This window comes from Tinamus guttatus, unplaced genomic scaffold (assembly GCF_059628265.1).
Source record: "Tinamus guttatus ecotype Peru unplaced genomic scaffold, ASM5962826v1 Tinamus_guttatus_pri_ptg000194l, whole genome shotgun sequence".
Taxonomy (NCBI): domain Eukaryota; kingdom Metazoa; phylum Chordata; class Aves; order Tinamiformes; family Tinamidae; genus Tinamus; species Tinamus guttatus.
This window is the reverse complement of record NW_028288728.1, coordinates 479462-504829: the sequence shown is the minus strand read 5'-3', so window position 1 is coordinate 504829 and position 25368 is coordinate 479462. Positions and strand designations below refer to the sequence as shown.

General features: G+C 64.6%; 2 protein-coding genes across 2 annotated transcripts; one reads left to right on the top strand and one right to left on the bottom strand.

Annotated features, from left to right (window-relative positions):
* The first annotated feature begins 227 nt into the window (after positions 1–227).
* Positions 228–19662, top strand: SIRPA (signal regulatory protein alpha). The gene is made up of 14 exons (XM_088523621.1): positions 228–345; positions 387–734; positions 923–1024; positions 1101–1116; positions 1343–1385; positions 7662–7820; positions 9641–9734; positions 15403–15753; positions 15860–16174; positions 16306–16656; positions 17208–17309; positions 17858–17879; positions 18533–18572; positions 19368–19662. Exons 1-14 carry the CDS (start codon positions 228–230, stop codon positions 19620–19622), a joined length of 2316 nt encoding a protein of 771 aa, XP_088379747.1. The 3' UTR covers positions 19623–19662.
* A 2693-nt stretch (positions 19663–22355) lies between these two features.
* Positions 22356–22989, bottom strand: PDYN (prodynorphin). The gene is made up of 2 exons (XM_088523620.1): positions 22870–22989; positions 22356–22741 (listed from the first exon to the last, which is right to left on the bottom strand). The coding sequence occupies exons 1-2, from the start codon at positions 22987–22989 to the stop codon at positions 22415–22417; spliced, it is 447 nt and encodes a 148-aa protein (XP_088379746.1). The 3' UTR covers positions 22356–22414.
* Positions 22990–25368: the final 2379 nt, after the last annotated feature.

The following is a 25368-nucleotide window of genomic DNA, read 5'->3' as shown; positions in this document are numbered from 1 at the left end:
CCAGGCGGGCAGCGCGCGTGAGGGGTTAACGCGGCGCTCGGGGCGGCACAGGCACCGCTCGCCTCCATTTCCTGCACAGCTTCTCCTTTTCCCTCTCCCAAAGCTGCAAGTTTCAGCGGCGCCGATGGCTCCGCGGGCTGCCGCCGCGGCCCCGCTCCTCGTCCGCCTGCTCAGCCTCTGCCCGGCCCTGCTGGCGGGTGAGTCGGGCGCTCGGTGCTGCCGGTGCCATGGACCGACCTCGCGGCCGCCAGCGGTGCCAGGGCCGGCAGGGCCGGGTGGTGCTGGCTCCGCGCTTGGAGCGGCCGCGGCTCCGCGCGGCAGGGAGCTCCCGCGCGCGCAGGGCTCGTGGGTGGCACATTCACGTGGCCCCACGCGGCCGCCCGCAGGTGCCACCGCGGGGACGGGCGGCCGCGTGCAGCTGCAGCAGCCGCAGGCCGCGCTGGCCGTGCTGGTGGGGCAGACGCTCACGCTGAGCTGCACCGTGTCCGAGGGCGCCCCGGCCGGGGCCGTGAAGTGGCTCAAGGCGTCGGGCGGCCGCAATCACACCGTGTACGACCAGAAGAGCTCGTGGTCCCGTGTGGCGCGCGCCACGAACGGCTCCAACACCGACTTCACCATCCTCATCCGCGACGCCCGCCCCGACGACGCCGGCACCTACTACTGCGTGAAGCAGCGGCCGGGCACGGAGGATCAGGTTGCCTGCTCGGGCGGTGGCACCACCGTGTCTGTGCACGGTGAGCGTGGGTGTTGGTGGCACCACAGTATCCGTGCACAGCGAGTGTAAGTGTCGGTGACACCGCAGTGTCCATGAATGGTGAGTGGGGGTGTTGGTGACACTGCGGCACTGGTACATGGTGAGTGTGGGTGTTGGTGGCCCCGCGGTGCCCGGCTCTGCGCTGCCGCTGATGCCACAACCCTGCAGAGAGGAGCCTGTTCCCCAGCGTGGCCGTGGCCGCTGCGACGCTCTCCCTCCTCCTCCTCCTCTTCCTCGTGGCCCTGTGCGTCTACCGGCGTCATCGGGCAGGTGAGCGGGGCCGGGCGCGTGGCGGGTGCTGTGGGGGCACCCGTCCCACTCACCCCTCCTGTCCTCGGCCTTGCAGGTGGCGGCAGCCCCAGGTTGGTCCCTGCGGTGGTTGTTGGTGACGTGCGGACGTGCAGCCCCCTCGGAGCCCCTCGCTCCCCGGGAAGAGCTTCCAGCGGGGGCCCCATCCCACTTGTGCCGCCTGCCCAGACCCTGGGGTCACCGCTGCAGCACCGGGGACACCGCGCGGCCCGGGGCTGGGCGCCGCGCGGGGGTCACGTGGTGCCATCACCTCTAATGATGGTCCCTCTCGTCCCCCAGCGCCCAGGAGCCGGATGGCGCCACCGCGGCCGCCGCCGCACAGGTAGGAGCCGCCACCGCTCCCCGCAGCCCCGGGGCCTCGCGAGGGCCTCCCCGATCCCGGCGCCGCTCCCAGCCGGGGTCCCACACGCGGCTCCCGCCCTCGCAGGGCTGCCCCGCGGCGGACGGGGACGTTCACTACGCCGACCTGCAGCCCCTGCCCGCGGCGCCGCGCCGGGCGCCCGCCTGCGCCGCCGCCTCCGAGTACGCCAGCATCCAGCGAGCCGCGCCGTGACCGTGGCAGCGGGGAGAGCCGGCAGCGGCCGCGCTCACGGCGCCGCCCGAGGCCCCACGTGCTGCAGCCTCCACCCAGAGCCGGGCGGCTCCGAGCGCCTCCAGGAACCGGGAGCTCAGGCTGCTTCGCACCGCCCGGGTGCCAGGGACAGATCGCGGCCCAGCAGGGCCACGTGGTCAGCACCGGCGCCGGCAGCCTGGAAAGCAGCCTGCAGGTGCCAGCTCCCGCTGCCCTCCAGCTGCGGGGGCTCTTCCTTTTTTTTTCTTTTTCTTTCTTTTTCCTGAGAGATTGAAATAGAGAAGTGAGCTGAGAGCGCGCGGCCTCTGCGCCCGGAGCGGGGAGCGGGGCCTGGTCCGGGTGCGGGCGCTGGGGGAAGGATTTGCATGGCAGCCCTGGGGGAGGCGAGCGGAGGCTTGGGGACAGCCTGGGGACATTGTCACTGCTGCGCCGTGTCCTGCGCGTGACACCCAGTGCCCCAGCCACAAAGGTGGCAGCGGGACAGGGACCATCCCGGGATTCACCGGCCGGTCCGGGGCTCTCGGGACAAATCTGGTCACGGCCCACGGGACACGGCGCCACTTTTGCCATGCGGGAATCCCGAGGAAGGACCATGAGCACCGTATGTAAAACACGTGGGTGAGACCGAGAGCGGGGAGAGACGCCGCGGCGGGGGGAGGCGCTCTCAGATTTAAGGGGATTTGGGGCTTTTGAAGCACCGGGCTGGGCCGGGAGGGGGAATCCCGCTTGCTGCAGGCTCATGCAAAGCAGCGGCGGGCGAGCGCCGGGCCGGGGAGCGGGCCCAGGCGTGCGGCTTACGGCCCAGGAGAGGGATTTGGTGGTTATTGTGGGAAAATCCTTTAAGCCGGCAGCCCGGGGCGTGCCGGCAGTGAAAGCAGCCGCAGTGCCCAGCGCGGCCGGGCCGCAGGTAGGAGCGGGGCCGGCGGGACGCGGGACGCGGGCGCGGGGAAACCTCCTTCCCGGGAGCGGGGCCGGGAGCGCGGGAGCCCCCGGAGCCCGGGCTGAGCGGGAGGAGGGACGGGAAGGGCCGGTGCCAGTGCCGGTGCCGGTGCCGGTGCTGGTGCCGGTGCCGGAGCAGGGTGGGAGGAGACCCCCGGCGCGGAGCGGCCGCCCAGGGCTCCGCGATGCCCCACGCTCGTCCCCTCCGTCCTGGGGACACCCTGTCACCTGCATCCCCCTGGGGCTGCAGCCGCGCTGCCCTGTCCTGCGGCCACCAGCGCCAGGGACCCGGCAGCTCCCGAGGAGCTGCGAGTCCTGCGGGCCCTGCAGTGGCCGAACAGCGGGACCCCTGCAGTGCCATGGGGACATGGAGGTGCCACGGGGACCCCGCAGTGCCATGGGGACCCTGCAGTGCTATGGGGCCATGCGAGGCCACAGAGACCCTGCTGTGCCACAGGAAGCCGGGATGCCACAGGGTTCCCTGTGCCGTGGGCCCGTGGAGGGAGCAGCTCCGAGGGGAAGGGCACAGGGATGCGCCGGGGAAGCCGAGGATCCCCCTGTGCAGGCGGAGCTGCCACCGGATCAGCCCCCATGGGATCCGGGTGCCGCTCCGGGACATGTGGCTGCCGGCTCCGCGCTCCCATCCCTGGGCAGGGGCAATGGGGAGCCAGGGACGGAGCTGAGGGAGACGCGTGAGGCTTTAGGCTGCTGCCGCTTTATTCCATGTTGGACTTAGTGAAACTTACAACCTGGTTTCACGGTTATTGTAGGATTTTATTGGGGGGATAGGCAGTTTCGGGATTGGGGTTGTCATAGGAACAGCCCTCGTGCCGCATCCCCGCTTCCAGCCTCGTTATTCCCGCCAATTTCACCGCTTAGCGGAGCCGCCGCTCTTTCCAGCCCAGCGCGTGGTTTTCCAGCCCCATGAGCACAGCCGGAGCAGGAGAGCAGGCGGCGGGAGAGCCGCGGGCGGCCGGGTCCGAGTGGGGCCGCAGCGCGGGCACCGCGGGCAGCTTCTCGGGCATCTCCAGGAGCTCGTGCCGAGGGCACCGCTGCTCCGCCAGGGACCCCTCCGGCAGCCGGTCCCTTTTTGGTGACACCCCCGGCACCAGGAGGCCGAGCGGGCAGGGACTGGGCTGCGCTTGGCTGCAGCCCCGGAGCTGGCAGTGGCACCGGTGCAGCCGCCTCCCAGACGGGAAGGGGAAGGAAAAAATCTGGAGCAAGGCTGGGGAGCGGGAAGAGCGGCAGCCGCACGGGGGGCCGGGCTGGGGCTGGAGGCGCTTCCCGAGGCGCCGCCGCCGGCCCCGCTCGCCGGAGCCGCTCGCCCTCCTCAACAACCGCTCCTGACACATCCATTCCTTCCACAAGGTTCAGGCTTAATTTTCTAATGGCATCGGTAACCATAGCAACGCGCAAAAATAACAGGCCCCGGGCTAGGCGAATTCTCCGTAAACATCTCTGGTTTCCCGGAGCACGGCGGGACGCTGCGCGGGGCGGAGGCGCCGGCGCTCGGGATTGGGGACGGGCAGCGGGAGCCCGGGCCTGGCCCCTGGATGTGACCCCCAGGAGGGGCTTAGGGGGATTAAGGGGTCCCGGGAGCGGGGTTGTCGTCGCTGCTCGCACCGGGATGAGCACGGAGAGCCCCATCCCGGCACAGGCAGCATCCCCGGAGCCTCTGCGGAGGCACCGCACAAAATGCCACCTCCTCCTCGCCAAGGGATCGGTGCCACCGTGGCGGGACCCGCAGCGCCGAGCGCGCCTGGGGCCCTGGCTCGGGCCAAACACTGCCACACACGTGTGTGCATGCAGGTGCACATACACATGCGCACATACACGCATGCATGTGCATACATGCATGCACACGTGTTTACATGCATGCACACGTGTTTACATGCATGCACACACGTTTACATGCATGCACGCACGTTTACATGCATGCACACGTGTTTACATGCATGCACACACACACAGGCTACACGTATGGGCTTCCGGCCTGCCCGCGCGCTCCCCCGCTTAGCAGCGCTCGGCTGGCGCCGTCACTCGCCTCGGCTCAGGTGCCTCAGGTCACCAGCGCTCCCGGATAATCCCTGGCCACGTTTCCGCAGTCGGGGACACGTCACAGAGCCCCTCTGATGCCCTGATCCCTCCCCGCGCGCTCCGCTCCTTCTCCCGCAGCACATAGGGAGGCCCCAGGGACCAGTGTGAACACCGTGCGCACGATCCCCCCGCCGATCACCCGGGGCGGGAGTTAATCCTCGCGGTTTTAGTTGCCCTTTGTACTGAAAAAGAAAAATGCAAATAGCGAATCGTTGCGACAGCCTCGCGGTGCCGTTTTGCAAGAGTTCCTGGACGCGCACGGCTGGGAACAGCCCCTCGGGGGGCCGGGAGCACGTGCAGCGCGGCCGGGCCCGCCGGGGCGTGTTAGACCCGGCGCTTTCGCAGCTGACGAAGCCCCCGCCTCTGCCAGCCGCGCGGGCGGGTTGCGCGGGTTGTGTCCCTGCTCACGAGGCACTCGCCGCTCCGCCGCATGGAGAAACCTCCGTCGGAGCAAGGACCCTGCATGGATGGGATGGGACGACCACGTCCCATGGTGCTGGCGCTGCTGATCAGGGAGCAGCGGGTGGCGATAGCTGAGCCTGGTGACCCCCGCGCGCTCGGGCTCTGCCTGCAGCTCCCGTGAGTGTCACGGAGCGCGCGGGGCAGCTCCTGCAGCTTGGCAGGAGCAACGTGCAGTCAGCAGAAAACTTTGAGAGGATGCAAAAAAAACCCAAGACAGCAAAAGCAGCAAAAGGAAACAAAGATTTTATCGCTCCTGTCCGGCCGCGTTCCGGGGCCAGTGACAATGACGGGCATCGAGGGCCGCGCCGGGTGCTGGGGTCAGTGCGGCCCTGCTCCCCGTCACCCTCTGCTTTCTCCTCCCGGTAACCCGGAGCAGGAGGATGGACTGAGCGGAGTGGGGAGCAAAACAGGCACCTCCGTCCGCCCCGCGTGGCTTCACCCGGAATCCCACAGTCCCTCGATCTGCTCCTCCCTGCCCCAAATTCCCACCGCCTGCAGGTCGGGGGCAGCTCCAGCTGGGCGCAGGATATAAATCACCTTTCCTGCCGACACCGCCCGGTAGGAATTCCCCCATCGGAAACGTGCTCATGGTGTTAAGGAAGCCCGGCCGCATCCGGCCGTTTTCGCGCCCCGGGCGCTCCCGGTGCGGAGGTGCCGCTGGCGCGTGCGGAGCATCCCCAGTGCCGAGCGCCCCGGCTCCAAGGGCATCCCCTCATCCCAGCTCGGGCACCGCTCAAATTAAGGGTCGTGATGAGGGACACGGATCCCCAGCCCGGCCGCCACGGCAGCGCTCCACGTTGCCGCCGGCCCCGGTACCCGGCACAGCAAATCCCCCAGTTCGGCCCGTGCGCCCCACTCAAGTGAGACGTCTTGGACCTGTGTCCTAAATCAAGCGATAAAGCCCATCCCGAGGGGATATCTGGCAATTCCCGGGAAGGCCACGCTCGCGCTGCTCAGCCGTGGCGGAGCAGATGTGGGCAGGCCTGGTTGGCATCGCCGGGACCACACAAGGAGGCACCACACGGAGCAGCTCCCGCCCCGCACGGCGCTGCCAGGGCCGCCGCTGAGCACCTGCAGCTCGTTGCACCCCAGGGCCTCTCCCACATAAGGAGGCACCCAGGGGCTGCCTCCTCCCTGACTCCAGGTGCTGGCAATGCCCAGGGCGAGCAGGTAAGGAGCGACCCCCCAGAGCAACGCCCTGTCCCCTCTGATGGAGACACATCCTGCCCCATTGCTGCTCCTTGCAGGCTGCCCCAAGGTCCCCATCCCCGCGTTAACATATTGTTTGTTACAAGTTGCCATCAGATAGACTAATTTAAGCTCTTTCTGTACTGGATGTCTTGGATTATGCTGGCGTGGTACCTAATGAAGCTGAAGCTCCATTTGTTGTGCTGGAAGCCCTAAATATCAACTGTGCAATTGCTGCTACTTATTCTAGGAGATATTTCTGTGTTTCTCCCCTTAATGGAAAGAAAAAAGAAATCCCTGGGTTGTTGCTGGCTCTGGAGCGAGACTGGTGGGGAGGACGGGCAGGAGATGCAGGGGATCATAGAATCATAGAACGCTTAAGGTTGGCAGGGACCTCTAGAGATCATCTAGTCCAACCCCTCCGCACACGCAGGGTCACCTAGAACACGTGGCACAGGGCTGCATCCAAGCGGGTTTTGAAGATCTCCGGAGAAGGAGACTCCACAACCTCTCTGCCTCCTGGTGTGAGCGGGCTCCCTGCTTCCTGCCGCGGTTTGGTTGGGAAGCAGCATCCCACGGAGGGGATGGGATGGGCCCGTGCGGGGCTGGGGAAGCAGCTCCCCGCAATGCGTGCGCTTGTTGCGCTCGTGTCTCGCTTCTTTCCGCTGCTATCCCGGCTCCGGGGATCGGGGCCACAGGTGATCCCGCGTGCGCCGTCCTGTTGCTTGAGCTTGGACATGATCCCGAGGCGGCAGCCATGGAGCTGCACGGAACCGGGATGGGGGTTTGTGCTGCTCTTGGGCTGCTGGCAAAGCTGCCCCGCTGCCTGTCCTGGGTTTCTGCCTTCCTGCTGGCCTCAGCCCTGGGCCTCCTGCATGGAGGCTGGGATGGCCGAGGGGGATGCGGCTCTGAACCCATTCCTGGCTCTTCGTCCCGGAGCAGGGGGCTTGGCGAGGAGCTGCAGTTGGAGCTGGGGCCGCCTGGTCACGGTGCAGTGATTCCAGCCCCGCAGCCTCCCGCTTGCTCCGGGCGCTCGAGCCCGAAGGAAGCTCCCAACGGCAGCGCGCGGGGAGCCGAGCACCCACATCCCGGGCTGCAGCCCCAAATGGGTGCAGGGCACCCTGAGGGCTGCCCGGCATCACCCGGTGCCTCCGAGGCTGTGAGAGGGAGGCAGCCGAGCCCGTGGCCCATATGTTCCCTAATGGGGAGCGCTGGCCACGCTTCCCGGGAAGCTCCCGCGGTGCCATCTGCTCGGCTGCGCTGCCTTCTCCCGCGGAGCTTTTTTAAGCTCTAACTTTGCTGCTGGCGCCGGGTTCCCGCCCTGCGAGCGCCTCCAAACAGGTTTCCTTGGCGTTCGGCGCGGAGCGGGAGAACAGCCCCGACAGGCTGGAGTCAGCCAGGCCTCCAGGAACCGTGCTGCCGGGTAAAAACAACCGGGAGAGCCGAGCCGTTGGGAAGGGCTGCCGCATCCCGCCGGGCTCCTGCTCCCGGGATATCGAGGTCTGTGGGGTTTCTGCAAAGCTCATCCCCTTGTCCTGGTGCTGGGGGCGCCTGTCCCCAGGGCCGGGAGCGGAGCCCATTGTGGGAGCAAGCGGCTCCTGGGAGCCCTTCCCGGCCGCGACTCGTGGGCCGTTGGCTGCGCAGAGGGGAAATGGGAGCAGCGCTGCTGTTCTCCGCTCGCCTCTGCGGTCCTCCTGCAGCGTGAGGGCTGGCCGGGGCGCGGGGCCACCGCGCGCAGATTGACGGTGCCAAGTCGCTTCAGATATCCCTGGTGCTCGTGTAGCGGGAGCCCTAAATAGAGGTGACAGCGGCAGCGCAGGGAGGAGGGCGGCGGGGAGCCCGCGGCGGGGCCCGGGGCGCTGCCATCGCTTGTCCGTCTGCACCACGTGCTCCCGCGCGCCAGGAGGCCTGCGGGGCTGCAGGCAGCCCGAGCCGGGGCCGCGCTCGGTGCTGCCGCCGTGCCCGGGAGGGAGGCCGCGGCGCGTCCCCCGGGAGGGCCCTCGGCGCAGGGACACGTGTCGCGCGAGCGCCCGCGTCTAGACGCCTTCCTCCCTGGCGTCCCTCCTCAGCAAGCGCTGAGCCGCACGGGGAGCCGGCGGTGCCGAACAGGCTCCATCAGTGCCACACAGAGCGCCGTGTGTCTCCCCGTGCCACCCTGAGAGGCGCCTTTGTTCCCCCCGCGGAGACGCAGGGGACATCCCGGGGCTGCCCAAACGCGGGCCCTGCTCGTGCCCAGCGCATCTGCGGAGAGGGGGCTGCGGGGCCTCTCCGCCTGCCCGCGCCAGAGTCCCCTTCTTGCTGCGTGTGACCCAGGCGCCAGGCTCGCCTGTCCCCCACGTGTGGTGCTCCCGAGCCGGGACCCCCAGTGTGGGCTCTTCCAATGCGCTGCATCCCTGGAGGGCGCAGAGCCCTGTGCCGGAGCGCGGAGCCGCCCGCGGTGCCACCCAGCGCCCCGGGCCACGCGGGGCGGAAACCGCAGCCGCACAGGAAGCCTGTGGCCCCCGGGGGGTGGACGGCTCCGGCCCCCCTGCGCCGGGCGTGCGCTGGAGGCTCCGAATCATCCCTGCCTTGGGCCTGGCCGCATCCTGTCCGATTCACAGGGATCCCCATTGCCCTGGGGCGCAGGGAAGCGCCCAGGGCATCGGCTGCACCAGCAGCCGCTGCAAGAGGTGCAAAAAGGCAGGAGTTCTTGCAAGGGGGGCTTCTTGCATCTGAGAGACCCTAACCCCGCGAAGCCAGGAGCCAGGGTGGTAACTCCACCGGCCCACCTTAAAAAAAACCCCGTGTGCGGTGCATCGGGCATGCCAAAATGACCTTAAAAACCAAGTTTGCGGCGCGGCCGGCAGTGCCCGGGCTCGGGCGCAGGCGGCAGGGAAGCTACCTTAAATCGGGGCCGTGCCGGGGGGGGGGTCTCGGTGCCGGGGACGGGCCCGCCACGTCCCCAGCGCTAGGCAACGGCGACGGGGAGGCGGCGCGCGGGGACGGGCAGCGCCGCGCGGGGGGAGCCGCCACTGCGGCGGCACGGCCAAGGTGACGCCGGTGGCCCGCGAGGCCCGGGACAAGGGCACGCGGGGGCCGCGGCGCCCGGGGCGGCGGGAGGCTGCGCGCGCGCCCAGGTGACGGGAGCGGGGCCGGGGCCGCGTTCCCGCCGCGCTCCCGGGCCGCCCCGCGTACGTGCCCTGTGCCCGCAGGCAGCGCGGCGCGGGGGGGGGACCTGCCCTCCTTCCTCATTTTGGGGCCGAGAAGGGCGATTTCCTTTTCCATCTGCAATTCAAACCAGCCTGAAGTCGCTCTCTGAAGCCGCTCGTTTCTGCCTACAGACGGAGCAAGCGATGGAGCGCCGAGCGGGCGGCCCCGGAGCTGCGCTCCTGCCCCTGACCTGCCTCTTCCTCGGCTCGCTGCACGGCTGGCCAGGTAAGCAATGGCTCCGTCCCGCTGACACGTCCGTGTGCGCTTTCCAGAACGATTTTTTTCCCTTTCCTCTTTCCTCCTTAGTCCGTGTCCTTTCTCTCTGCTGCCCCTCCGCTCCCCGCCGCTCGTCCCCGCGGTTGCGCTGTGCTGTCCCCATGCCCGTGTTTTCCGCGATGACCTTTGTGTTACGCGGCGGGAGAGGGGGCAGCCCCCGGGGGCCGCGCTCTGCCCTGGGGCTCCGCTCCACTAGGAGCAAACTCCAAGGGAGACATTCCCCCTTCCTGCGGGAATGGGGCAGGGACAAGAGCCGGCATGTCGTTCCCAGCCTCCCAGCGCCCTCCGCCAGCTCCATAGAGCCCCGCGAGCAGCAGGGATCCCTGCCCAGCGAGGCAGAGGAGGGCGGCGCTGGGGAGGAAGCAGGGTGCCTGCCTTCCCCCACTCGCCTCCGGAGGGTTTTTTTCCTCCTCGCAACCCTATTTTTGCCTCTGCCTCTTGCTGCTCTACTCGACTGCTGAGCCCCGAAGCCGTGGGGTTTGCACCGTGCCGGCTCCAAGCTCGGTGGGCCATGGACCACCTCGGGTCCTGCTGCTGGCTGCTCCGGTGCCACAGCTCTTCCAAAGCCGGCGGCTCTTCTGGCGCTTTGTGAGCAATAGGGAAGGATTGAGGTTTATTCCTCTCCTTGGCTTGTTTCCCTTCCCTCAATGGGGTGAGAAGTCCATTGACCTAGCAGGAACTGAGCCTTTGGTGTGGGCTGCTTTCAAGGATGTTTTGCTTGAGCGCTGTTAGTCTTGGGCGACGCTGCTGAGAAATCTTTCTCCTTCCTTCCATGCTACCTACGTCCATGCCAAGGGACAGGCCTTTTTGGGGTAACACGATGGGCCAACAGCAATCTGAGTTTAGGAACATCTTGCCACTAGCAATTTTGCCTAGTCTTTCCCAATCTTCCCCTTTCCAGATGGAACTATTGCTAAATTAGACCTGGGCTGTGAATTTACAATCCTAGATTCTCTTCTGCTGCTTTCTGGCTTCCCTAAGATCAACACCAAGCCTCTGTCCTGGTGTGTCGCCCAATTCCAGGCCCCCGTGCGCGCTTGTATCCTGGCTCCTGTGCAGACGGGAATGTTGCTCCCGAACTGCGTGCGCTTCCCGGCCATCCCGTGCGGCGGCTGCAGGAAAGCTGCTGTCTGGGAGGCTGATCGGAAATGTTTACTGTCAAAGCTGCATTTTGACAGAGATTTGAGCCTGCCACTGCAAAAAAAAAAAGCTTGAGCAGAAAGCAAATGCTTTCAGCACAACACTCCTTCCTTTCTGAGTTGCTTGATCACAACTGAGAAGTGTTGGCCCCAAGCTGAAAACTCTGAGCTGCTGAAAGCCAAGAAGGCTTTGGCTGTGACTTCCAGCTTCCCAGTGAACCATTACAATTTCCTACCAGGAATGAATAGCTAAAACAGAGCTGTTGTGTTTAATCAAATGTGCTCCCAGAGTAAAGAATCTGGTTTCCAAGCCAGAGCCATAGAGAAAGGCTGTCCTGGCTCCCTGGCGGGGCAAAGGCACCAGGATAGAGAGGTAATTTGTGCTGATATTTCAGACACAGCAGTGATTCCTCCCAGGCCCTCTCATCCAACCGTCTGCTGAACTCTGGAGCACCTGGCACAGCCTCCCTCTGCTCCGGCAGGCTTCCTGGGGAAGCAAGGGGCAAAGGGAAAATCCAGTGGGATGGTTTTCTGTGAGGTCAAAAACGAGTGAAAACTTGGAAAGCAGCGCTGCAAAGTCCCCTTGCAGAGTCTGAGCCAGGAGCAGTGCTTCCATGGAAGCTTTTCCCAAATGAGAGACTTCAGCTGTGTCTCCTGGGGACTCCAAGGAGGAGGAAACCTGCTTGGTTTGGGGGGTTTTGGCTTTAGAGCTGAATTTCTCCTGGTGTTGTAGGAAGGAAGCTCAAATGGTGCTTGTGTGTGATCTGATTCTTCCTCAGACGGAGTGAATGAAATCTGGTCTTTACTAGGGCCTCCCCAGGCCTGCCTGGCATCTGCAGAGCGCTGCACAACTATCTCTGGATCTTTCCGTGTCTTCCTTGAAGCTGCAAATTCCAAGCTCTTTTTATAGGCAGCACCTGTTATTTTCCTTAACGGGGGGACCCCGCTGCAGGTGAAATCCCAGGCATTGAACCCTGCAAATTATTTTGGGGCAGCTTTGCACGTGGGGACATTCACTGAGCGGGTGACAGTGATGTGACTCCCAAATGCGAGTGGCCAGCTGCACACTTCCTCTTAGCATGCGGCCCTCCCTTAGCAGTCCTAAAACTCCTTACCCAGCTACTTCTGAAGAAAAATCTATTTTTACCGGGAACTATTTCGGCACTCTGCTGAATTAAACCTCAGCCTCTCGCAATCTGTTCGGTATCAAATGCTTCAAAAGGTGCAATACGAGGAGGGGGAAAAAATGTGTTGCCGAGACGGAAAATTTCCCCCACAGTGGGAAGGCAAGGCGCTGTTTTGCTCTGAAATGAGATGAAATAACGGGATTTGGGGTGGGTGCTGCCTGGCCAGGCTCAGCACTGCCTGCTGGGCTCCTCCCTGCGCTGGGAATGCTGGAATGGGCGCCGCTTCCCCACGTGGCCTGCAGTGCACGGATGCCCATGGGGAGATGCTCGTGTGGTGGCTCCAGGGCTCTGAACTCTTTTTGCTAATTCTGGAGTGGAGGATAGAGCAGATTAGAGGGTTAAGGCACCTAAGTGCCCCTTGATCTCGGGAGTAGAAGGGTTGCACGTTGCGAGTGGTCCCCTAAGAAAAAGGTTTCGCCTAGTGAAGCCATCCAAAGCGGCGCATAGGAAGCGGTTTCTTTACATTAACGCTTTGCATGAGGGTTTGCTGTGGAGCAAGGCCCAGGGGGAACAAACTGAAGTGTGTGCTTGTGGTATGGAGCTCTCCCGAGGCCAGTGCGTGCGCAGGTTAAACATGTGGAAGTGCCAGGAATGCCGCAGGGAGAAGGGCTCCGCGTGGCACCGGCCTCGGTGCCTTGAAAAGGGGAAGGAGGAGAGACTTTGTGCAAGGGGAAGCTGCCGCTGCCGCAGGGCAAGGGGGAAGCTGGAGCCTGGGTGAGAACTTTGCATTTTCCGACTCGCCCGTCGGGGTTTCGCGGCAGCTTCCCCTTTGCGCGTTCCCACCCTGGGGAGGAGGGGGCGGCAGGGCTGGAGGCTGGAGCTGCCTTGGGTGAAACTGGCTCCCTTGGGTGACGACTGGGAGCCGAGCGGCTCGTGGTGGCAGCGGGCGAAAGCCGCGGGGTTTCCCTCCCCGCCGAGCGCCGTGCGGCCGAGGAACCGAGGCCTCCTGCAGCGGCGGCTCCGCGAGATCCCGCCTGCCCCGGTGGTTTCATAGCTGCTCTCGAGGTGCTGGTCATGGGCAAATCACAGGTGTGGGCAGCAGTATGAGACAGAGGAGAAAAAAAATACATATATGTGTATATATATGTAATGCACACGTTCTGCTCATGGGGATGGCGGTGGTGTCGGCATCCCTCATGGCTGCAGCGCGACGGTCCGGCCTCGCTGCCCCCGCCGCGCCGCTCGCCGCCGCGTGAGCTCCTCGTGGCTCGACAGATGGGGAGAGGGCGGATGGAGAAGCGGCGCTGGCGGCTCCTCCGTGCGCTCGGCTCCGCCATGCGCCCGCGGAGCCTGCGGCGCCGCCCGCCCGTCGCGCTGGCTCCCTGCCCGCCCGCGGAGCCTTCCTTCCCCCCGCGGCCTCGGCACCCGCCGCGGAGGCTCGGCCTCCATCCCGGCGCGGGCCCCGGCGCCCTGGCCGTGTGCCAGGGTGGGCGCCGCTGTGTTGGGTGCTGCCGTGCTGGCACCCAAGCCCTTGTGGGGTGAGCGCAGCGCCGTGCGCGCTGCAACGAGCCGGGAGCTCCGCTTGCCCAGGGGGTGGGTGAATAATTAACAGCGAGCGGCTCCGGGGGAGGAAGGCGGGCGCCGGGACGGGGCCCTGCGCCGGGGCGCTCTGCCCCATGGGCTGCTGCGCGGCCCTGCGCTGGGGGCCAAGCTGGAGAGGGGCAGGAGGTTGTTCTGCGCTGTGGAAACTTCCCCTCCACGTTGCTCAACCACCGTTTGCGAAAGGGCCACCGGTGACGGCACCGCGCGCTGCCGCCCGCAGCAGCGTCCGCGATGTGCGGGCACGACGGAGCCCTTCGTCCTGCCCGTGTTTGGGCTGTCAGTGCTGGGGCGGAAAACGGAGGCTCCAACGTGATGGAGAGCAGGTTTCTGTCTCTGCACCTCGTGCTTCAGGCCCTGCTGTGTTTTCCAATGGAGACATCAAGCTCGCGGTGCTGGGCACCTGTGCAAGGGATGAGGCGCCGCGATTTACTACCATGCAACCAGGCTGAATTGGGGGAGCTTGATGCTAGAATAAATCTCCCCCTTTGGCCAGACCGAGTGTTTGTCTATACAGGTAGCAAGCGCTTTTGCAGGGACATAAACTGAGGCTGAAAATCACAAGGGTTTAACACCCCCGCCAGTCTCCTCAAGCTCCTCACGCCGATCCTGCAGTGGGAATTCCGCGCTGGGACACGGAGCTCTCCGGCGTTTGAGCAGTGCCGCGGTCTGCGCGTTGCCCCTCTGCCCGGGAACGCGGCCGTCGGCGCGGCCTGGCCCTCGCTGCGGCTCCCGTTACCGGCAGGGGAATTCACGCAACTCTCCCACTTCTCTCCTGCACGGCTTAAAAACGCTCCCTTAAGCAGCGACACGTATCGAAATCTTATTCAATTAAGTTGCAAAACTATATTGGTATGACAAGTGTTGCCAAAATTAATATATCAGGGAGCTGTGTGTAGGCTCCGGAGTGTCTGTCTGATGCTGCGGCTGTTTTGGGAAGCCTGGGAGGTGCCGTTGCTGACGACTTCTGGTGGGCTGAGCCTGCTCTTTCCGCCAGCCTTTTGGGAGGCAGCTCCTACCTGGATTGCGGGGAGCCCGGCCCTGCCGGCTGCAGCTATAACTTCACCCACGGTTGCTTTTAGTGCTACCTACCAGAAGGAAACTGGAGCCCCTGCGATTTTTCCTTCCCTGGAGAGCTCGGGGAAGGCTCGCTGCATGAGTGCACACACACAAAGGTGCGTTTGCAGCCGTGTTTGCAGCCGCGTTTGCAGCCGCGTTTGCACGGGCAGGCACGCTCGGCTCGCTGGCTGGCCAGGCACAGGCTGTTTTTACTTGCCCTGGAAAGGGCAACACAGGCAGATCGATTCGGAAGCTGCCTTACTGAGACGCTTTGAAGGGAACAGATTTCCTCTGCTGGCGACACGTAGGAAAATCTTTTGCCTGAGTGGTGTGGGCTTTACATTGTGTCTATGCTGCGGCAGAACCGGAGTTTCGTAGAAGTTGGAGAGTAAATGTAAACACGTAAATGTGGTATTGGTTCCATATCTGTGTTTTTTGGAGTCCTGTGCTTTAAGCTCTTGTTCCCTCCTGCCTGATCAAGATGGATGGCCCATGGTATGGGACAGAGCTGGCCCTGCCAGCAAGACTTGGCAGCTGGGATCTGTTGGTGATTTTGTTGTACAGGATGCCACAAAGCCTGGATTGCTTCTTGGGTTCCTGGGTATTACCGAGGGAGGAGCTCCATTACAATCAGGGCCACAGGGCTCATCCCGTATATGAGGAGTGCGTAACCTTGGTTTGGCTTTGCTGTAGGTGCCCGTGCCCAGGTCAATGGGAGCCTCCAGGTGCTGCAGTCCCCGGAGAAGGTGTCGGTGTCCATGGGGAAGACGCTCACGCTGAACTGCACCGTGCTCGGAAGCAGGGTCGCAGGACCCGTGACGTGGCTGAAGGACTCAGGAGGAAAGAAAGAGATTGTTTATGAACAAAAAGGCTCCTGGCCCCGTGTGACCAGGGTGGTGAATAACTCCGAAACAAATTACGACATCAACATCAGTAACGTGCAAGTTGAGGATGCCGGGACCTATTACTGCGTGAAGTTTAAGAAAGGAGACCGTCAGGACGAGGTGCTTTTGTCGGGACAGGGCACTAAGGTGCTTGTGAACGGTGAGTGGAGCCTTCAGCCCCGTCCCCCCGGCCTGGCCACGCACCCCGTTTCCCGGGGGCTGTGGGGCAGAGCGCCGGCCCCACGGGCAAACGCCTCTCCCCACAGCCAGCCCCGTGGACGTGGCCGTGTCGGGGCCGACGCAGCGCGTGGAGTCGGGCAGCTCGGCGACCTTCACGTGCACGGCCAGAGGCTTCTTCCCCGAGGACATCCAGGTGCAGTGGTTCAAGGACGAGCGCTCGCTGCCGGCACCACCGGTGCTGGTCATCCCGGAGCGGCCGGGCTCCTCCTTCGCCATGAGCAGCGCGGTGCAGGTGCCGCTGGCGCCCGCCGACGTGCGCGCCCGGCTCAGCTGCGTGGTCGCGCACCCCACGCTGAGCACCCCCCTGCGCAGCTCCTACAACCTGAGCGCCGCCCTGCGAGGTGAGCGCCCGCGGGGACGCCCGCCCGGAGCCCCCGCTCCGCGCTCGGAGCCGGGCGCCCGCGGTGGGACGGGGCCGCGCGGAGCCGGGCGGCGGGGCCGCGCGCGGGGCTCCAGGCGCTTCCTTTTGCAGTGTCCCCCACGGTGCGTTTGCTCGCCAAGCCCTCGGGCCCCGTGGAGCTGAACACGACCGTGAACTTCAGCTGCTCCGCGGAGGGCTTCTACCCGGGCACCGCGACCCTCACGTGGCTGGAGAACGAGCAGGAGGTGCCCGTGGAGGCCAGGAGCCCAGCAGCGACGGCCCAGGGGACGTTTGAGCTGCAGAGCTCCCTGGCACTGCAGGCGGTGGCAGAGAGGAACCAATCCGTGATCACCTGCCGCGTGGTGCACGACTCGCAGAGCCCCGTCAGCCGCAGCGTCACCCTGCACGTCACCCTGCCGCCCGCCGAGCGGGGACCCGCCGACCCGTCCATTGCTGGGAAGGGTGAGTGGGAGGCCGGGCCGGGCTCCTGGCGCCGGGCTGAGCTCCGGAGCTGCCGCACGGAGCAGTGAGCGCTGGCCCAGGCTCCTCGTGCTGCAGCCCGGACCCTTGGCCCAACCAAGGCAGCAGGTTTAAGGCCATAAATTTTGTCTCTGCATCGGGGAGGATCCTGCCAGGACCTGAATAGTCATCCCTAGAGGTCGAGGTGTCACTATCCCAAGTCCCCTTTCACAAACTGTTCTCCTATTAGGCACCACACTTGACTGATGGCCTGGCACCATTAGGGCATTTTCCAGGTTTTCCAGGCTTCTGTAAGCCCTATTTAGCTCAGCTCCTACCCAGTCCTGCATGGCCCCAAACCAGGGGATGGCACTCAGGACCTAAAAAGGGACAAAGCCAAGGAACAATCTGTCCTGGAAACTGTGCTGCTCTGGAGCCTCTTTATCCTGCCAGGAGTAGAAAGAAGCAGGGATCTCTCTTTTTGCCAGCTGTGACTCATGCTGGCACTAGCATTTGCAGGCCTATTGTAGCACCTGGTCTCATTCTCCTTTCAGGATACTTGACTTTCATATACATCGCAGTTGGAGTGATCTGTACTGTGCTGGCGCTGCTGGTGGTTGCTGTTCTCTACCTCATCCGGGTGAAGCAGAGTAAAGGTAAAGGAGATCACGCGTGGTGGGAAAGCAGCTGCTTCCCACCTCTTTCTTCCTCTTGCATGTCTGTACTTTGACACTAAAACTCATGGCAGTTGTGCAGCTCCTGCAGGAAGGGGAGGGCAGAACTGAACAGGTTATTTGCACACTGCTGGGGAAACCTCCCTGGCGCTGCCATGTTGCAGTTTGTGCTCTGCAGGGATTTGAGGCCTGAACAACCTGACCAGGCTCACAAATCCAGGATGGCTTCAGCAGAGCGGGGAATCACATTCATGGTCTTAAAGACTGTGACCTTCTCTACCACCACCTGGCCAGGCCTCGTCTCTTAACTGTGCCCAAAACTGCTGCTCCTGCCAGCACCCAAAACATCTAACACCACCCTAGATGTCCTGCCCTCTGCCAGGAAAAGCTTCTGCAGTAATACGTTGAAATTGCATCAAAATGCTCCTGGAAAAACACCACTTGCTTTTGCACTGGTCCTGCACATGTGCTGGCACCCATCAGGTTAACTGGGGTTTGCTTTGTTTCCTAAACTATTTCTCTTTTGGCAGGTAAAAGCTCCCCATCTGTTAGGTAAGTGCTGATTTCTGTATTTGCCAAATCATTGAATTATCTGAGGGCACTATGAGCTGGACATCTTCAGCATGGAAAGAGGGGTACTTAGGAGGTCAGGGCTGAACAAGGAGCCCCACGAATGTCACCGTGTGACAGCATGGCCTGCTTCCCAGGCAGATCTCCATGCGCTCACTGCTTGGGGTCACTTGTGCTAGGACCAGGTCATGGGTGTGAGGAGAGGGGCTTTCCTCTTGCAGAGCTGGATCCAAAAAGCTGCTGCGATAGAGGTAAGAGCCCAAGGGGGAAGAGCATGGAGGGGACATGTCCCCCCAGGTGACGCGCAGCTCTGGACCTGGCAGCTGATCTAGCAAGACCAGCAACGGAGCCTCCGTCCTCCCTGCTCCCTACGTGACCTCGCACCCAGTGTTTAGTTTGGGGAGGCTGAAAAAAGAGGAGGGAGTTAAGTCCCAGCCTGCAGAAATGTGGCTCTAGGGCAGGAGAGCAGCTGAGCTGCATGAATGCTTTCCAGTGGGGACGCATCCTGCCTGGTTGAGTGCCACCGCTGGAAGGACCTTGTTTCCCAAGTGAACCAGTGCCCCAGCTGCCCTGTCCCTAGTAAAGGGGCACCAGGGCACTTCGGTGACCTGATTGGTTTTGTTTTTCCTCTCCAGGTTGCATGAGCCAGAGAAGAGCAGTGGGACGGCTACCCAGGTACATAGCTTAACTCTTGGAACTGGGGAAGGGAGAATAACCAGGAAAATTCCAGATACTGGAGCAGACCCTGGCATTACCTGCATGAAACATTTAAATGTTGCTCAGCTGCAGCTGATAAGGAGAAAAACTACCCCTGGACGTGGGGATAGCTACTTCCCAGCATCTTTTCTGCTTTTGCCCCTTCCCATCTCTCTTCCGGGAAGTCTGGGCTGATTTGTGACCAGAACCAGCTGTGCAATAGCCAAGGAAGCTATTTGTGGAGTTGTTTTGCATGCGGTGACGCAGTTATGAGCCATGTCGTGATCAGCAGCAATCTGTCCATCCCACCCAGCCTCTGCCGGCTCCCATATAAGCAACACGTAGCCGTCCTTGCCAGGCAGGCTCACCCGTTCCTGACTGTGGGGCCTCTGGCATCCCCAAGAGCCCCAAGGGGAACGGTGGTGATTGCAGCAGGGCCCTCCCTGCCAAATCTGGGTGTCCCCTGAGCCTCCTCTGCACGGAGGCACCTCTAAAATCCTGCCTAGAGGTTCATGTTAGCCCTCAACTAGCCGCTGCTGTTGGACAGGGCGATTTGCTGAACATGTAGCATGGGGAAAGGCACTGCTACCACAGCATTCCAGTCCACTCCTGGTATCATTCCCAATTTACAAACCAAGTTGTCCCAGGCTGAGTGGAAGTGGAATGGGCTCTTCCAACTGCTGACCTGGGCTGGTGTGCGGGGCAGGGATGAGGAAGCTTTCATCACGGTTTCCCTTACGCTGTCTGAAGAGCAACTCTCATTATCTCGCACAGGAGTCGGATACCAACAACCTGACCTATGCGGACCTGAACTTTGAAAAGGAGAAGAAGAGCATCCGGCGGATCATCGAGATGAGCCAGCAGTCCGAGTACGCCTGCATCCAGACGAGCCAGGCCCCTGCCACCGAGGACAACCTCACCTATGCGGACCTGGACATGGTCCATCTCAGCAAGGCGCCCAAGAGGCCGGCCCCGCGCCCCGAGGAAGCCGGCTCCGAGTACGCCAGTGTCCAGATCCAGAAGAAGTGAGCGGGGCTGGAGCTGGCCAGGGCTCGTGGGGACTGGGGACATGCAGTGGGGGTCCTCCGCCTTGGGGGAGCCGTCCTGCCCCTCCATGGGTGGATTTTGACATAGGCACCGAGAGCGCCATGGAGGGTACGTTGAGCTGCGGTACCTGCGTTTTGGGAGGAAAACCTCCCCGTGGAAATGCTGCCTGCGGCACTTGGAGGCTATGGCAGCCCCTGCAGCTGCATCCTCAGCTGGAGCTCGTGGCCCCTTCCACAGAGCGACTTTGAAGAGCCCCTCAGCGGGCTGCTCCGAGCCCCTGCGCGTGGCGCTGGAGGCTGCTCAGGCGCTGGTTTGACCGTGAGCGCGTCCGTCTGGAGCAGCTTCTGCCCTGCCCAAGGGCTGCATCTCCTGGGAGCAGCGGAGCGCTCTGCAGCTCCTGAGGACACTCGAGCCAGGCTCAGGGGACCCTGGCACCGCTCCAAAACAGCCCCCGATGGCAAAGGGGACCTGAGCGTGGCAGAGGGCCCTGCTGCTGCTGGAGGCTGCCTGGCCCATGGCCCCGCTTGCAGGCGCTGTCGCTGCTGGGCCAGGCTTGTCATGTCTCCCTCTAGCGACGCTGTCCCCAGCAGAGCCAGCTCCGGGGCTCTCCTGCCGCTCGCTCTGGGAAAGCTCCGTGCGCAGATCACAGCAACGATGGCTTTAAAGGAAGGACCAACATGTCCACCTCTATATTCCGAAGTGTCTCTTCTGGGGGACCTCAGTCTCACCAGGGCCAATGGGATGGCTGGGAAGGCTTGTGAGAAAGCTGCGCTTCTGGGGGCTCCCCCGTCACCCCATCCCGGGAGAGGCGCCGCGTCCTTCCCGTGCTGCCCGTGCCCGGCTGCGCAGCGCCCAGCAAGGACTGCAGCTCCCCGGCTCGTGGCTCCGCATGGAGCCTCCTTCCCGGAGGAGCTTTCCCTCAACGCAGCCTTCGGGCTTGCAGGGAGCCCCCAGCCCACTCGTGTTCCTGAGCACCACCCCAGCGGGTGCCTTTGCCCTCCTTCGAGCCGCTGCCGTGTTCCCTGCCACCCTCTTGGTCCCCAGGAGAGCAGGGGGAATGGCAGGGAGCTCCCGAGAGAAAGCTTTCCCACAAATAACATATAACACATTTTGACTGTTCTACCCGTAACTGTTAATTTTTAGAGCTAAAACTGATGTTTTGTGTTGTATGTGGGTGTACTGCTGTGTACTTAGCACTAGGATAAAATGTGCAACAATAAGACCAAGGCCTCAGTAAAGACCCCCTGAACCCTGTGGAGTTTCGGAGTCTTCCGGAGTCTCCCTGCCCTTGGCCACAGCTTCCTGCAGCGCCGCAGCTCCCGTGTCACCTGCTGAGTGTCCCTGGCCTGCCCTGTCCCTGTGTTGGTGGCAGGATGGTGCCTTGAGGGCTGTGCCAGCTCCCTGTGCTGTCTGTGGACCCCTGTGAAGTAGGATGTCACCCCCAGACACCCTTGTCTGGGGCATGGAGTGAGACGTGGTGACACTTTGAGGGCTGTGTGACTGCTTGTACAGATCCCACTTTTTTTTTTTTCTTTTTTGCTTGCAAGATATTTTTGTAATAAAAGTGGAAAGTCCAATGCTGCTCCTGTGCATAGAGCATCCCCCTCGTGTGCTCAGGGCTGCCGTGTTGTCACCTACATGTCCTCCCTGTGCGTGGTGCAGGCCGGCCTGACCGTGGTGCCTCCTGCAGCGCTGGGGTCGCATCCAGCCCCTGGGCACCGCAGGGAATGACGCTGCAGGGGAGGAGGTGGCGTGTGGCCTAGGACACCGCGCAGGGCTGGTGCTGCCACCGTACCCTCACAGTGGAGCGTGGGCACCCCGCACGCAGCCCCTCTGCCCCGGTGCTGCTCCCTGCCCCCTGGGGACTCAGGAATAAGGAAGATGTCCCTTGCTGTGGGAGCCGAGCGGGTCCGTGCTCTGCAGTGACCTCCAGGCCTTTCCCCACTGCTCTGGCCGGAGCACGAGTCAGCACCACCCCCAGGGCCGGGAATGCGGCCGGATCCTTCCCCTGGTCCCAGGACGGGAAGGAGAAGCTCAGAGGGGAACTCGCGCGGTGCCCGGTCAGTGCCCTGTGACCCAGGTCACGCTGTCCTCGGAGCCGCAGGGGGACCGGGCTCTGCCACCAGGGCCGCGTTTCCCGGGACAGAGCCAGCCCCATCCCGGGGCGGCAGCGGGGGGATGCGGGGAGGGCTCCCTGCGCACGCGGCACCTCCTGCCGCCGTGCACGGAGTGCCACCAAGCGCTGCCCGCAGGCCTTGCAGCCGGGGACAGCGGCGGCACCCGCGCTACAGCGCCCGCCACCGTCCCCTCGCGCCGCCTGGGCGCAGAGCGGGCGCCGCCCACGCGCGCGCTCAGCACCCGCGCGGCTTCGTTGGCAGCTTCCGTTTATTGGCCGGGCGGGAGGGCAGGGGAGCTGGGCCGCGACGCTCATCCTCGGGAGGGCAGCGAGCCCAGGGGCCGCGCGCGGACGGGCACGGGATGAGCCGGGGAAGCGGGAGGGCGGGATGCGCTTGGCCAAGCGCCGTGTTCCCGGCAGCGGCTGCTCCTCGGCTTTGCTGCCGGCTCCTGCGTGGACACCGGGAGCTGCTGGCTGCGAGGGCTGTGTCCCGGCCGACAGGGTCTGGTCCTGCTCCGGCTCGTCCCCGGGTTCCGTCCGTGCAGCGGTGGGAGCAGCCAGGGGCTGCGTGAGCCCTCAGAGGGGCTCTTCGGGACGAGGCGGCGGCATCAGGCCGAGCGCGGGACGGGGACACAGAGGGTGACGCCACCGCTGGGCTCTATAGGTTGGCGGCCTCCCCCAGAGAGGCGCCGGGCTCCTCGTCCGCCCGCGCGGCCACCTTGAACTGCCGCCACAGGAAGCCCCCGTAGCGCTTCTGATTGTCCCACTTGAGCTTGGGGCGGATGCGGCGCAGGAAGCCCCCGTAGCGCTTGTGCAGCTCCTGCGCCTCCCCGGAGGCCGCCCCGGTCACCCCCTGGCCCTGCGGCGGCTCCCGCGCCGGCTCCCACTCTGCCAGCTCCGTCCCCTCAGCCTTGGCCAGGGCCAGCAGCGGCGCCAGCAGCGCCGGCGCCTTCCCACAAGGCTCCCGGCACCGCAGCCGGCACATCTGCAGGAGAGCGCAGGGCTTGGCGGCGCCCACGGCCCGCATCCCACCACCCGGCACCAGCGCATGCACCCGCCGCGCGGTCCCCCGCACCCCACAGACCCCCAGGGGCTGCGGGGCGCCCGACTCACCAGGGCCTGGACGCTCTCCGCCGAGTCCTGGGAGCACACGGAGCACCGGCTGGTGCAGTCGGCCGCAGCCGCCGCGGCCAGCGCCACGCAGAGAGCCAGTGCCAGCGCCCGCCGCTCCATCCCGCGCCGCGGGGCTTCCTGCAGAGGCGAAACACACGTGCAGCCCGTCACCGGCGCCTCCCGGCGTGGCCGACCCGGATCGGCGAGCAGCATGGGCTGCACCCCAATGGGATGCGGGCGCAAGATGCAGTGCCACCCCGGGGTGATGCCCCGTTGGCACCAGGCCCCTCGTGCGCCGTGCGGGTCCCTCCTGGCGCCGCATTTGCAGCACAGCAACGGCCGCGCCGCGAGCGTGAGTCACCAGCTCTCCCCCCGCGTGGCCTTGGAGCAGAGAAGCGCAGCGCTCGGAGAGGACACCCGCACGGAGACGCCTCCCTGGCGCCCAGGGCGGCTCCTGAGCATCCTCCGCTGCTGCCGCTCTTTCTGCAGCCACTGGCCAGGGGGAGAAGAGTGGGATTTTCCCCTGGAGGCCACCGGAGAGCCGCCAGCAGGCCCATCGCTCCCGCAATCTCCAGCCAGAGCCGGCGCCAGAGCCGGAACCGGTGCTGGAGACGGTGCCGGAGCCAGCGCTCCCATCGGGGTCCCGGGAAGCACCCAGTGCCGCTGCTGCCGCCTCGGATGCAGAGACCTGCCCAAGCGGGGGCTGCGAGGCGGCCGTGACGTGCGCGGGGGATTATCGCTTCCTCCGGCTCTCTCTGCTAATGCACCGTAATTGGCGCTGATGAAGAAATGTTAATGCTGCCGTATGAATTGCTGCGACTCCGGAGCGTAATCTGGATTCTCGGTGCTGCAGAGTGTGTCGGCACCCCTGGGCACCACGGCCCTGGTACCCGCATTGCTGTTCCCCAGGGATGGTCCCCAGCAGATGCCCGGGAGCCCGTTCCCGAAAAGCAGGCGTCCCGCCGTGCACCCACCTGCTCCAGGCGCAGCAGCCGGTCCCCGTCGAACTCTGCTGCCCTTCTGCACACGAGAAGGGCAGGAAAAGAAGAGTGGTGAAACCAAGAGGGAAGCAAGGAGCTGGAGGAGGCAAGGAGAAGGGGAGCTTTGGAGCAGCGTTACCTTCAGCGAGCCGCAGGCCGAGCGTGGGCTCAGGTGTCGTCCGTCCTGTGGGGCTCCGCAGCTCCTGGGAAGGAGAGTGCAAGGCTGCATGAGACCCGGCCTCCCTCAACAGCACCGTCCCCACAGAGCAGCCGCATCCCTGGGCTGGACCGGGACTAAGGGAGCCCATGGGGACCCAACAGATGTTCCTCATGGGAAGATCAGCATCTCCCGCATCTCTTCCCATGCCCCTAAGAGCCACCCACACCAGAATGCCATCGGCTCCCAAAAGCCCAAGACTTTGAGGCTGGACGCAGCCACCCCGAGACGTGGTCAAAGGCTCCAAGACCCCAAGCTGAGGCCAGGAGCTGCAGCCGGTGAGTGGGGCCGCGCGGGGCTCCCTCCGCCCCTACCTGCGGTGCTGGCGGAGCGGGGCGCACGCGGTGCCGCTCGCCTCGACGCGCGGCCACGGGGCCCCCGCCGCACTGGCCGCCCGCGCCGCCCGCCCCGCTTTTATGGGCTGCGAGTCTCCTCCTGCCGCGGGCCCCCCCGGCGCGGCCGGGCGCGCGGAGCCAATCGCGCGCGGGAGGCTGGGATGCAGCAGCCCCGCGGCCGCCCCCGCGGCCCTGCCGGGCCGGGATGCCGGGATGCCGGGACCCCCGCACGGCCAGGCTGGAGCGCGGCCCCGCGGGATGCACCGCTGCAGCCTGTCCTCTCACACTGCTGCGTTCATCCGTGCTCAAGAGGGATGTTTCCCGGCAACCTGGCTGCCCAGGACCCGGAGCCCCTCGCGCTGTCAGGGGGGAGGCTATGGGGAGGGCAGGGATGCAGGGGACCGTGCAGGACCCCCCCGTTACCACTCAGCACGGGCACAGAGCAGGGCCCAGGGGCACCGAGCACCACGGGGCCATGGGCATCCCCCCCAAGGCACCACATCTGTGCCAATGGGGAAGGGGCCATGGAAAAGGGGCCTTTTCCAGCAGGAACCTCCCATCCTTCCCTAGGAGCTGCAGGTGGGAGCAGCTGAACCACAGCCCAGGGCAGCTGCCCCTCCAGGTCTCCCCTTTGCGGCTGGGCCCCGCAGGAGCCAAGCAGCTCTCACCCTGCAAGTGTCCCCAGGGCCAGCTGCTTTCCCGGGCTGGCCAGGGAATTGCTCTGCCAGGAGGGAATTACAGGATGGAGTGGGAATTGCAGCGGACGAAGGGCTTTACAGTGCAGGGAAGGAATTGCACCCTGGGGACAGAATTGCACAGGAGGGCAGTTGTGCGACGCCCTGCGTGCTCCTGCAAGCAAATCAGGGAGCAAGAGCCCAGGAGCCGGGAGACGAGCGGCTCCTAACGAGGCTCCTTAACGAGGCTTGCAGCGAGGCCGCGTTTCCTCCGGGGCATCTTGTTATTTTCT